Source organism: Microtus ochrogaster, unplaced genomic scaffold, assembly GCF_000317375.1.
Source record: "Microtus ochrogaster isolate Prairie Vole_2 unplaced genomic scaffold, MicOch1.0 UNK12, whole genome shotgun sequence".
In the NCBI taxonomy this organism is placed as follows: Eukaryota; Metazoa; Chordata; class Mammalia; order Rodentia; family Cricetidae; genus Microtus; species Microtus ochrogaster.
In genome coordinates this window covers 320,526-334,675 of record NW_004949110.1, presented here as the reverse complement: position 1 = coordinate 334,675, position 14,150 = coordinate 320,526, and the positions used below count along the sequence as shown (strand labels likewise).

The 14,150-nt window shown below is 37.8% G+C and overlaps 1 protein-coding gene across 3 annotated transcripts in view; it reads left to right on the top strand.

The window, feature by feature from the left end:
• Minar1 (membrane integral NOTCH2 associated receptor 1) overlaps positions 1-2,417 on the top strand; it is a 32,594-nt gene extending 30,177 nt beyond the window's left edge. For 2 of the 3 annotated variants that reach the window (XM_005366635.3, XM_026789028.1), the window contains exon 4: positions 1,102-2,417. In XM_005366635.3, coding sequence (XP_005366692.1) covers positions 1,102-1,299 — 198 coding nt within the window. In that variant the 3' untranslated portion in view covers positions 1,300-2,417. The remainder of the gene's footprint in view (positions 1-1,101) is intronic. The other variant, XR_003378653.1, reaches the window with a different exon arrangement.
• The last annotated feature ends 11,733 nt before the right edge of the window (positions 2,418-14,150 follow it).

Here is a 14,150-nt window from a genome sequence, read left to right as displayed (position 1 = left end):
CTCTTGCTCTTTTTTTTTTTTTTTTTTTTTTTTTTTTGACTGATCACACACTGTGGTGCAGAGCAAGGGGCAGAAGGAACTATCTCTAGATAGGGCGGGTGGGAAACACTGAGCATGTTTTAGAGGCATGGCTACTCCAGCAACAGTGTGCCACAGTTGAGGTTTCTCAGTTCTGTAGGCACGGGATTTGCTTTGGTTTTTGATCCTTTGTGTGTAAATTTAATGTGCTCGTGTTTTAAAACATAAACAGTCTAAAAACCCTTCTCACAATAGGTGTTGGGTTGTGATTTAGAGATTTAGGTGGCCTCACTTGGGACTGTAATGTGCTGTTGCTTTTTTGATGTCACATTATTAAATGCTTATCATAAAACAAGACCATAGCTCTGCTTCATGAAAAGAGATTTTAGCCATTGACGTGCAATGGAGTCTATGGGAAATGTAGGTTAAATATGATACTTCCTCTGCAGACAATGCATTAATCTTCAGTAGGCATTTGTTGTAGGAGCTGATTTTGGGGGAAAGTGTCACTTAGTCTAGAATTATCAGCAACACAGGCCCAGAGTGGACAGTCGGCCATGGGTCTGCAGTCCTTTACTTTGAACAGTGTTCTAACTTACTTGTGCAAATGCTTGAAATGAAAATAGTTTACATTTTGATTGAGCTAGAGGTGCCTTTGATTTTTAGTAAAAGCTCTGAGAAATGAGCTGACTAGAAATAAGACAATCTTGCTTACAGAAGGTTCTGGTAGAGATTATTTTTCAATGACTTTTCTTGCTTCCCTTACAGTGGAGCTAACCTACTCTTGGTCACATGCCCTTAAAGTTGAGTCTTGTCTCGGCCATTTTGCTGATTTATACAGAGATGACCTATGAGTTTTGTGCCAGTTTTAGTGAGGGAGGAGTCAGTGCAGTCCATGATGTATGGATGGGTCCCTAGAAGTCATTCTCTGGCATAGGCCTAATGGGAAAGCATCTTATGATGCTGGCATTGCTAGCTACCAACTGCAGATAACTTTTAAATATTCCAGGAGTGGAAGTCGTCAGGATGTCTTGGACCTGGTCTCAAGTATTAACTGTATTTCTAACATCTCTTTACTTTTAGACTCAAGAATCTTTAAACCCAAACAACTTAGAATACTGGATGGAAGATATTTATACTCCAGGCTATGATTCATTGCTAAAACGAAAAGAAGCTGAATTCCGACGAGCCAAGGTCTGCAAGATTGCTGCTCTCATCACTGCGGCTGCATGCACAGTCATTCTTGTCATTGTTGTGCCCATCTGCACGATGAAGTCCTGAACCTGTGGACCCAACATTACATGCAGCTCACAGCTTCCACTGTTTTCTTCTGGATTTCTAAAGCTCACCTCAGTGTGGATATTTGTTGAAATAGAGAAAAAAAAAAAAACTCAGATGCTTTTCTACAGGGCTGAAGGTTTTCTTCAGAGAGTATATCCTCTAGAAAGAAGTCTACCTAGCTATTAAGCTAAGCTGTAGTTAGACTCTGATATATTTTCAAAAGTACAGTACCTTTTTCCACATAATGAAGGCCATGAATTATCTGTAAAAAAAAATTGAATATTCCAAGCAAAGGAAAAAAAAGGAAGACTAATTAATTGTCTTCTTTCATTTTGATGATGATTCATAGTGGGCATTAAGTTATGCAGAACAGATCCAATACCTGCTCTTTGGAGGAGCTGATGGTGTCACAAAGATGAAAAGGCAACAGGGGTGGGATCAGTTTCTTTAACAGTCTAAGACTGTTGCTGGTGAAATAACTGGATGTGTCCACCAAGAATGTGGCTTCTATTCAGTTATCAAGGGCTACTGACTTCCTCCTTGCCCTTCTGCCATTGCCAGTGTAGAACTTCTGAATTCCTGCACTTCTTCATAGCGATATTCTGAACCTTCTCCTTGGGCCCAGGTAGCAAGGAGCCGTACATCCACACCGAGCATGATATACAGTGTTCTTTTTTTTTGCAGAATGAGTAGGCCACATATCTATTGTCCCCATCATGATGGGAGGCTTTCCTGCTGGGGTAGTTCAACATCTGACGGTCACTGACAGCCCAAAGGATGTCCTGTTCTTGCTCTGGCATGTGGCTCTGTTCCTTGATTTTCAAACTCTTGGTGGTACCCGACACCCTACTTTGAAGAGTTTGGAACTTGTCCTTGTGCCTTGAAGAGCAAAGACAATGGTGACACTTTGACATTCTAACGTTAAACCATGGTTTCCGTCCATCACTGGTACCAACCATTTTCAATGACTTTTAAAAGAATGTTTATTTGATAATCTGATAAAGGCACTAAGGTCTCCTCAACTACAACATCTGCTCCAGAGTTTTGAATATTTGTCAGCAGTGCAAAAAAAATAGAATCTATTTAATCATCTATCTATCTATCTATCTATCTATCTATCTATCTATCTATCTATCTATCTATCTATCTATCTATCTACCTATCTATCTACCTATCTATCTACATGTCTAAGTATCTGATTTTTGTTTGTTGTCTTCTCTGCTAAGTAAATTGAGAGCAAGACTTTTCCAAGTATACAAGAAGCTGTTGCAATTTTATTAGAATTTGATCTCTGTTTCCACCTGATTGGTGCTTTGACAATAATTGGCGAAAAGACTCCTTATCAACATCTATGTCTAGTGTCTTACAACAAACTAAAGAAAAATGATTGACAGAGTCTAGAAACCTTAAATTGATTTGATAATAAACTTGCATACACACATTGTGGTGGTAAGTATAATCACTTTGGAAAGTATGTACACTTTCTGCAAGGGGAATCTGAGACACCTTCTAATTTCTAAAGCAATAGGAGTCCAGCATCCATTCTAAATAATTTCAAACGATGCTGAACTTGCTGCACTGGATCCTGTTGTCCCTAGTGAAGAGTAGACAATGCACTTTAGGAAGCTAACAGATGTCAACAGAGGTCATCATGATTTCTATTTCTATTGATATGTTATGTTTACTAGTGGATCTTCAATGAGGTGAATGAAACTTAAGCCTTAGAATGAAATAGGACTTGGCAATGAAAATGAATACATACACACACATACATACATACATATATGCATGCATAAATACATGTCTGTTGTCAGAATTTTAGTCTTTTGGTGCTCTGTTTTGGATTGGGCACTTCAAATAAGATTGTCTCTTTCACTCCAAAGAGGATATACTAGATTACATCCTTTGGAGTCCCTTTTCCACCTCCTTATTGTGAACAATGACTCTGTAGCACATTCTGATGTCACCATTCTGCCCCACAACACAAACTAAACTCTCAGAGAGTCAGAGATAGCAGCTTCAGCCTTCAACTTCTTGATCTGTGACTTTAGAACAGCAGAGATGTACTCTCCTAGATAATAAAAATTTTGTTGAACTTGGCATTACACACACCTTTATTCCCAACAATTGGGAGGCAAAGGCATGTGGGTCTCTGTGAGTTTAAGGCCAGCCTGGTCTACAGAGTGAGTTCCAGTATGACAGTCTCCAAAACTACACAGAGAAACCCTGCCTCAATTTCTTTTATGTCAAATCCCAACCCAATTCCTCTATTTGACAAGTGGGATTATGGAGGCCAGATAACACTCCTTATATAAAATCACTGATATAATGAAGCCAGTCACACTTCATCCACTGACAGTGCACTAGGACAAATCTATTTCTAATGGGCCCTATGTGGATCATGTACCTAGCTACCTAGGGAGGGCATGACTATAAACATAATTCAAGCATAGAGGTGAAAGAACTCTATAGAATTTCCGAATACCTTTTTCATTTCTGGGGAGGTAACCAAAGAAATCCAATCTTGTTCTAAGTCCAGTATAAGTCCAACTCAATGTTGTCACATAATGAAAGCATCTAGATCTGATAATAAACCAGGAGTCAGATCATGAAGGAGAAAGTAAGGAAGGAGGTTTTCTCTGGGAAGTGGCCATCCTCAGGCAGATAGTGCTGAGGCTGCTGTTGAAGGACCACACCTTTGCCATATCTATGAGCTCATGAATGCCTGGAGTCTTAGAATTCATAAAAGATTATGTTTATAGTTATATCTCTTTCTCTTTGACCCCAAACTTGCTTTTCTTAGATACCAGACTCATCCTAGCTCCCCCAACCACTCAATTTTCATAATGAAGTAAGATAGATTACTTGACAGAAAAGTATGCATCCCTTTGTATAATATGTTCCCCTCCTCTCCTGTTGCAATGTTCCCTCCCAAGGTGAAGGTGACTGACTGACCTTCTGTACTGAGTGTCATAATTTCGCTCTATAATTTTTTATAGAAAGTACATATTTTGTACCCAAAGCTTAAGTCACTTCATGTTACAAATTCATTTCATTTTTGTTGGTTTTTTTCTTTTGCTTTTTTATTTATAGCATTAATCAGATAACTTTACCATTGAAGGGATTATTTTGCAATCAAATGTCTCTATACAGTGATGGAATTTAGAAAATTTCATCCTTTTTACTAGTCTGAATTTGTTTTGAACACAGCCTTTGCAGAAAAGCAATCACTAATCAAAAGAACTTTTCAACTCTCTGCTATCAGGCATTTTATTCTAGCATTTCCTTGTTTAAACTACTGATAAAATGAAGCCAATCACACATCATCTGCTGTCAGCTAATCATAAATTACATGTTACTTTAGGGCATGCAGCCATGTGAATAATACATTGCAAGGCTAGCTTAATAGATATGATAAAAACAATCAGTGTTCTGAATATCTGTACTATTGTTGCCATTGTCTTAATTCCTTGTGACACTTTGTTTATATTATTGCACAAAACCCCTCTGCTAATGGTTTAATGGTATGAAAATTTATAAATGTTGGAATTCAACATGCTTCCTATTATTAATATAACCAACCTACAAGAATATTGTGATCAATTGTGTGAATACCAAATCATTATATACTATATATTGTACTACAGAAATTTGTATTTTAAGGTAAAGATTTGAGTAACTGTTGGTATAACTGGAGTATGAGATATTTATTAAGTAATAGTGAGAAATTCAACAACCTTCCTTATTTATGCCTTATGAACAACAGAGTGTGAAATGTAAGTTTTATGTGAAGCCCCTAAAGAGATGGGTTTCCTTGAAGGCAGGGACGGTGTCTTTCTATGTTTGTTCTGTACAGCTCTCAGCACACTCTTGGTGCTTGATAAATGTTATATAATACCAATAACTAAGCACATTTTTAGATCTTTTTTCAAATGGCTCGTGTAAAATTTGGTTAATGTTGGTTTGAAGCTATCATGTAAAATCTGCCTCTCCAAATGTAATCCAAATAAATGGAAAATATGCAGTAACTTGTAATGAGATTTTATTTTATCCATAAAGTATAGGGTTCAGGTTTATGAACATGTTACAAACTGTCCATCTTAATTCTTTTTCCCAAATTAAATGATTCCAAAGTTGTTGAAAGGAGCGGCGGCGGGCTGCATCCCACCACCCGGCTAGCTTTACACCAGAAATAATTTCACAGAAACTGTATTCTTTTAATCACTGCCTGGCCCATTAGCTCTAGCCTCTTACTGGCTAGCTCTCACATCTAGATTAACCCATTTCTAATAATCTGTGTATCACCACGAAGTGGTAGCTTACCAGGAAAGATCTTAACCTGCGTCTGTGTCTGGTGGGAGAATCATGGCGACTGACTGACTCGGCTTCTTTCTTCCAGCATTCTGTTCTGTTTTCTCCACCTACCTAATTTTCTGTCCTATCAAAGGGCCAAGGCAGTTTCTTTATTTAACCAATAAAAGTAACACAAAACAGAAGACTCTCCCCCATCACAAAGTAAAAAATATGTGAGCAAACTAGTCCTCCTCCTGCTCCAAGTCCCACAAAAACCGTGCAGAAATATCATCATTAATCACTCAATTATGTTATATGTTCATAACATCTCCACTGTTTCCTGCTGTTTCACAAACCTGCGAATACATCACCATTTATCTATTCTTTCTGCTAATGAATGGCTATTCAGGTCCAACCTACAAGGGTACTGTGGTCAATGAGACTACCAAGTCAGTCCATGCTGTCTGTTATACTGCAGAAACTTTTATTTCAAGACAGAAAGATGCAGATTGGTGCTCCTGGAGGAAGGACTTGGGGTTATGAATATTCTTTATGCACCCTTTCTGTATCATGTATGACTGATGGGTCATGAGAGATGCTTAAAGGTTAGGACAGAGTGCTGAAGACTTTCTAGATACTGTTCTGCAGATATGTCCTGTTCCTTGGATTGTATGTGGACACTCAATGTCCATATCTTCCTAATAAGGTCTAGAGTCTATTTCATTCCATTGAGTGGCATATCACTGTTTTGAAAATATCATTTCCAGTTCGGAGAGATGATTCAGTGGGTAAAATACTTGCTGTGTCATTGTTTTTAATTTTTTTCTGGAAAATGATTGTAACCGGAGATTATTGTGTTAATCAAATGAAGCCAGACTCAGACAATTATCACATTTTCTCTCATATGTGGATTCTTGACTTAAAATCGTGTGTGTATGTATATGTGTGTGTGGGGGGGGGAGAGGAAATTAGAAAGGTGATCAAGAGAGGAGGGAAACACATTATGGAAGGGGGAAGAGGAATTAATAGAATACTTGTGACATGGAAGTAGACAGGGAAGCCTGAGGCCATGGACTCAGATTCCCAGAACTGATGGAAAACTGCACATGGTAGAAAGCTTATGCAATCAATCCCACTCCCCCTATAGTGAGATGGGAGATAGAGACAGGTGAATCTGAATCCCCGAAGGTTCACAGATGCCCTAGCCTGGTGTATACAGCACAGTGTAAACAAAGGCCCATACTTCACACGAGGTAGATTACATATTCCGCTACCCTTTTCATGTAACCTGTCACATCCTGTGTAGAATTCCAAAGATCTTCCTCTCTTTGCAGTAGAGTTTTTTTTTTTTTCTTTCTTAGTCTGATCCTTTCCTTCACTGGCTCACATGAGGATGAAGAGAGCTTCTGGTCTTCCATTTACCCAGAAGTCTTTTTTTGTTGTTGTTGTTTTTTCGAGACAGGGTTTCTCTGTGGTTTTGGAGCCTGTCCTGGAACTAGCTCTTGTAGACCAGGCTGGTCTTGAACTCATAGAGATCCGCCTGCCTCTGCCTCCCAAGTGCTGGGATTAAAGGCGTGAGCCACCACTGCCCAGCCGGAAGTCTTTCTTTATGTTTATACCCAGTTGCTTGCTGAGTTATGTCCCATTCTTATTGATTTATAGGAATTGATTCTGTATTTTGTCCACTAATTCCTTTATAGATAACGCACAAAAATACTATTTTCCATTCTGTGAACTTTCCTTTTAAACTATCTCAATGATAACTTTTTGTGAATAGAAGTGCTATAGAAATATTAATATAGAAATTTATAATTTCTTTGTGTTGTTGACAATTGAGTCCTGCTAAAAAAGTATTTATGGACTCCAAAGTCTTAAATATGTTCTATGTTTTCTTCTATCGATATATATTATGTACAATATATATAATAATATATATATTAATAGTTATATATGTGTTCTCTTTGGAATTCTTATTTGTACCTAATATGAAGTAGAAGATTAAGAACTGTTTCTTTGAACATTTTGCCATCTATTAATCCATTAATCAGAGCCACTTATTAGGAATACTATCTTTCCCAATAGTAGTATACAGCTACTGATTATATGGTTTTCTAGATTTTATTCTGTTCTGATGGTTTACTTACTCTTTCCCCATATACACACAACTTCAACATAATTTTGTTATCCCAGAGGTTTGAAGGCATTCCTTAACTCTGAAGGAAGTGAGTGACCTCTGACTTGGTCAGAAGCCTCGGCACATATTTCCCTTGTCAAATTATGTCTTGGGAGATGCTGAGGAAAGAATGTGTCTGGTTCCTTTTCTCCCTTCTATTGTTCTCAAATGTTACTGGCTTCCCTGCCTGAGTCTTTAAAAAAGAGTGATTACTTTAACTATGAGTCCACCACACTTGAAGAAGTAATTAATACTTTGACATCTAAGCAGAAATCTCATAGACAAGCTTGGAAAAATGGTAGGGTAGATATACAATGGTGGGTAAAGAATACATTTTAGTTTTACAATAAATTATTAAATAAAATATTAAATCAAATGCATCAATCCAAAGTTCTCATTTAGTTGGACTGCATCTGGGTTGATATTCTTCCAAGTGCTCTGAAAAAGTGAATTAAATAATATGTATGGGATCTTGTAGGAAAATAAATGTCTGTCTTCTCTAAGAGATAAATCAATATGCAATATGTGCCTGTAAGGCATTTTAATCTATCATTAATTTAGCTTCCTCCATCCAAGTACAAGCAAAAGTCAATACTCGGTTAACTTACTTTACATTATTGAATGTGCTTTTTGGAAAAGCACATATCACTTCCTAGTTCTCTAGAATTCAGACTTTGTAATCTCCAACTATTTTTTTTCTAACATGAACATGAATCATTGAGATCTTGCTGTACGTGACTTTATTTATATATTCGTTAGTCCTTGTGATGTCTAGGAAGGGAGCAAGGAACGTGTTGTATGACACAGTAGCACATGTATAAAGTGCAACCATTTAGAATGCTGAGCAGTATGACTTTCATGAGTCTGGGGGCACTGCCCTATATACTGAGTGCCAAGTCAGCCAGGATTGAGACCCTGTCTCAACCCCAAACCAAACCAAATCCCCAAACAAAATCACATTACAACATCATCAACCTCCCCACAAAAATGATAAGAAAGAAAGCAACATTATAGTGTTGAAAAATAAATTGAATCCAGAAAAGAGGAAGCCTGTTAGTTTCTGGGAAGAACAGAGCCCTGCATTCAGCTTATGGAAGGATGTCCCTGATAAACAGACTCTCTGAATCTCAACTCGGACTCCAGTTCATTGTGGTTTAATTAAAATTCCTAAAAGATTCATCAACTCCTGCACATAAAATTATTGTTAGAAGCAGCAGTGCAATTGTGGTTATTACAAATACAGTCTCCTTTCATTGATCATGGAAAGCACTTAATAAATTATGCCTATATGCCTGAGTGGTCACCATGCTAATAAAGAAGTAGATATGGCATTTTCATGCTGCCTACTCAGAGTCGTGTTCTACATTTCAAAGATTCTTGTATAATTTCAAAAGTCTTAAGAAGGAGCTGTTCCTAACTCATTTTCTCTACCATGTTTAATGTATGTGTCTCTATGAGTTTAATTAGCATTTTGCTATTTTCTTATTACAGTTCAGTTTCATCATTAACAATGGACATTGGCCCTACATACTTCTTTCTGGTTCAACTCTTTCCTCTGCCATTTGACTTGTTCATTTGTGTACTTCGTCAATTGCTTTTATTGAGCAATTAGCATATTCACAATGGTTTGTTGATGAAATTCGGATTCATCAGCTTTGTGTATATGCCTTATACATGTTTACGAAGTATACAAGTGATGTAAGGGATGGATTCTTTCATCTCTCCTCTCATAACTTCAGTGTTCATGTGTATTCAGACAACAATCAATCAATGAATATAACTAATTCCAATCATCAATAATAGGTACAATGAAATGGAGGAAATGGAATGATAGGAGAGAAGTCAATTTGGAAAGGGCAGTGAAAGTCTCTGGGAGGCAAGATTGTGTGAACAATTAAAAAAGAGCATTTTCAGTGCAAATATCCTTCAATAAGAATGAAGACTGGGGTAGCTCAAGGTAGCTTGAATGTAGCAAATTAAACTAAGGAGTGTGGGGTTTATATTGTGTAACAATCATATCAGGGTGATTAACATATCCACCCATTCTGATTTTGTATGGTGAGTACATTCAAACCATCCTTTCGCTCTATTTTAGGGTACACAGTACATTTACTGTCAACTCTATCCATCCCTTAAGACAGTGATTCTTTCCTGACAACCTCTTCCACACTCTATATTTTGTGTTTTTGATGCACGGATCATACTATATACAGTCATGTGTATACCCAGTATTTACCATTGAGAATCTCCTTGGCATCAGCATCATTTCCCTTGAGAAGTCTTGGATGTCAAAGTCATTCCATCTTGCTCCCATCATAGTCACTAAATCTTAGTTGCTTATAACAACCAAGATCTATTTATGTCTTGCCTGGTATAGTTAGACTTTTCTTTGTGCTGCCAGTTCACAAATAAAGACACAGAGACTTATTATTAATTATGAAAGCTTGGCCTTAACTGAAAATGAACCCAGTTCTATTGATCTTTACTCTGTCACATACTGCCCATCCTGCTTCTTCTGTGTTCCTGGTGTTTCTTATGCACCAAGATTCATTTTTTCTTCCATTCTTTCTCTGCCCAGAAGTCCTGCCTACACCTTCTACCACTAATGGATGTCTAGCTTTTTATTAAACAATCATAGTAATGCACCATCATACAGTGTACAAATATCCCACAAATTTCTCCTTTTTGTCCAAATAAAAAGGAAAGATTTTAACTCTAGTGTAGTAAAACTATATACAATAAGAACAATTATCAAGTAAGAAATATATCACAATGCCCAGTCCATTAATTCACTTGGCAATTCAGAGAAGATATTCTATTATCTATCACATCTTGGTGAGTCCAAAGTTTTGAACCTAATTTATTTGTATCCTAACTTGTATTAGCAATTCAAAACTATCTTTTTATACCTCAGAATATTTTCTTAGATAAACAACTTAAACTTTTATGCACCTATATATTTTATGCTTCTTTTGTGAGTTTTTTTTAAAATTTGGTAACAAGGAAAACTGTAACTATCTAGCCTCCAATCCTCATCAGAGATCCAAGAAGAATATAGTATTTCCTAAGTAAGCAGGAAGTGCAGAGTAAGCAACTTTCAAAACTAAGAAATGACAAAGATATCTGGCTGCCTGGACAGTCACCTAAGGTTCCTTTGCAATGTTGGAGCATCCATCTTTGGCCTACAGGCCTAGAATATCTGACAGACTTTTCTATAAGGCAAAATTTTGAAGGACTATCCTACCTTGTCTTGGCAAAGTTTGACAGTTGCCTTCATTTGTGTTCTGCTTTCCAGTTTAGACAGCATACTGGCAGCACTCATGGCAAGGGCAGTTTCTTGACCAAATGGTTAGCTTTGCCACACTGAAAGCAAACTCTATGTGGAGGTTCTTCAATGCCTATCATCCTTTTTTTTTGAAGTAATTTGGTGCTTCCAGGAGCAGATGTGTCTCATTGTCATAAAAATCTTTATTTTATTAAAAATTTTAAATGCCATATTCAATAGATCTCTGAATGTTTGAAGATCAACACAGATTAGAACATAATCTGTGCTTGACCTTGAAAACATACCTAACATGACTTTAAGTTTGATTGTTATAGGTGACTGTTAACTTTTCTTTCTTTATTATCCTAAATATCCTTCAAGAAATAAATCTTTACATCACATTTTTAAACGAGCTGCATATATAAACTACCTTAAATAAGGACAGAAATATATATATATGTATACATATACTTTAAATTTGCATCAATATACAAAAATGTCTTAAACAAGAGTAGAAACATATATACAGTATAATAAAAATAACCTTAAATTTGTATCAACATTTAAAATTCATACCAATATAAACTATATGAAGCTGGTAGTTGCTTTTTGTTTAAGTAGATTCAATAATCTACCCTTTTATCCTATCGTTCCCATGTTTCCCATTTTCTTTGCAAAATGAGATTCCTGACCCTAATCTTTTTGTTCAACTTTCTCCCTAACCATGACTAACAACAATTTGTAACCAACCCCTCTAAATGATGAAAAACATCCATAACCCATTGAATGACAAAAATCTACCCACCCACCTCTTGGAAATGTGGATGTTATGTTTTGTAGACTACGTCCTGTTGTCTGGGGGTTATGGAATCTTTAGGGGACCCTGAGAATAATGATCAAGTCCTGGGAGAGCTAGTTGTTGTAGGACTTATATGAAGTTTGGCTGGAGCATCATATGAGGTTGGGCCATCTCAGCTAGCAGCTTTGAAGTTGTTCTAGATGCAGAATTTTGAGAAAACTGCAACAAGAGGCATTCTGAGAGGCTGGATCACCTGGGTTACTAGTCATTAATGGTGTCTCTTTTTTTCCCTTAAAACTCATAAACTTTTTTTTTTTTTTTTTTTTTTTTTGTTTTTCGAGACAGGGTTTCTCTGTGGCTTTGGAGCCTGTCCTGGAACTAGCTCTGTAGACCAGGCTGGTCTCGAACTCACAGAGATCCGCCTGCCTCTGCCTCCCGAGTGCTGGAATTAAAGGTGTGCGCCGCCCGGCCTCATAAACTTTTAAAGGTAACATAAATATCTGTATTAACACAAGTACGTAATGTGCAGTATGTCCAAGTCAGTTAAAGATGACTTTTTTGTTTTATGTTTGAGAAGGTAAAATCTTTTAACTTTTTAAGTCTGTTTGGATTGTATAACCAAACCTTTATCTTATGTAATAATATGTCATGAGATTTGTGTAGCCAACAAGATTTCCCTTGTCTCATCCAGTTTCAGAGCTATTCCCATAGTAGAGGGATCAGCATATATGTTACCTGTCCTATAATTATTCTTGGTTTATATCTTCATGTCAGTAGCCCAGATTTTCGGGAGGTCTCCCCCAATCAAATCTGATCTTTATCAATTTTGAAGAGAACCATAATCTTTTGTTTATGTTCCACAGGAAACAAAAGAATAACCTCTCCCAAATTCAATACATTTTCTCACTTTCATTCCAATGCTGAATGAAACCTTCCTAAAGCATAGAGTCTGATTTAATTGATCAGTCTCTTCCACAATTCAGTATCTCCAAATGCAGTTGCCATTTTCTGTTATGTTAGTTAGCATTCAAAAAGTCAAAATTAGCAAATACCATATAGGGTCCAAACTCCCTGTGTTATAATATTTCCCATCTTTATGCCACTTTTCTTTTTTATGCTACATTACTCTTCCTTTAAAGATGTATTATTTTAACTATCATTTTTATTATTATTAAACTATTTATTTATTTTCCTATGACAGTCTACCCATTTTCTATTCTTCCTTCAGCATCTATGCACATTTTTAAGCACACCGTATCTGTTTAGAGGTTTTCTTGGTCTGGACCTGACTTTTGGTATGTCTGTAGTCTTCTCTGACTACATGAGTCAAACCTAAACTGCTAAGTGGTGGCTAGTCCCTCCGCCATGTGACTTCATTTATCACATGATCTGGTGACTGGCTGATCCCCTTAGGGTCAGTGAGAGCAGAGCCTCAGGCCTGGTCTATCTTCCCCAGCTCCAATAGGTGCTTCTCTATCTTGTCTCGGTTATCAGAGTAGTGTGTCACCCGCTCCTCACAAACCCCATTCAAGTGCTTGGTAGCAGGTCCGCTTGAGGGGTGCACCCACCCACTGAGACAGTGGGGCTGATCTATTGGGCTGATCTATTGATCACCAAGGCCAGCTGGACTTTGACTGAAAAAGCATGGGATAAAACCGGACTCTCTGAACATGGCGAGCAATGAGGGCTGATGAGAAGCCAAGGACAATGGCACTGGGTTTTGATCCTACTTCATGTTCTGGCTTTGTGGGAGCCTAGCCAGTTTGGATGTTCACCTTCCTAGACATGGATGGAGGGGGGAAGGCCTTGGACTTTCCAGAGGGCAGGGAACCCTGACTGCTCTTTGGACTGGAGAGGGAGGTGGAGAGGAGTGGGGGGAGGGGAAGAAGGATGGGAGGAGGGGGAGGGAAATGGGAGGCTGGGAGGAGGCTGAAACTTTTTTTTCCTTTTCTCAATAAAAAAAAAAAGAAAAAAAAATCTACACCTCTATCTCCATCCATCGCCAGATGAAGGTTCTATGGTGATATGCAAGATATTCATCAGTATGGCTATAGGATAGGGCCATTTTAGGTTCCCTATTCTCAGCAGCCCAAGGAACTAACTGGGGACATCCCCCTGGGCACCTGGGAGCCACTCTAGGTTCAAGTCTCTTTCCAACCCTTCATCTGGCAATAAATGGGGATAGAGACAAAGACCCATACTGGAGCACCGGAATGAGCTCCCAACGTCCAAATGAGGAGCAGAAGGAGGGAGAACATGAGCAAGGAAGTCAGGACCACGAGGGGTGCACCCACCCACTGAGACAGTGGGGCTGATCTATT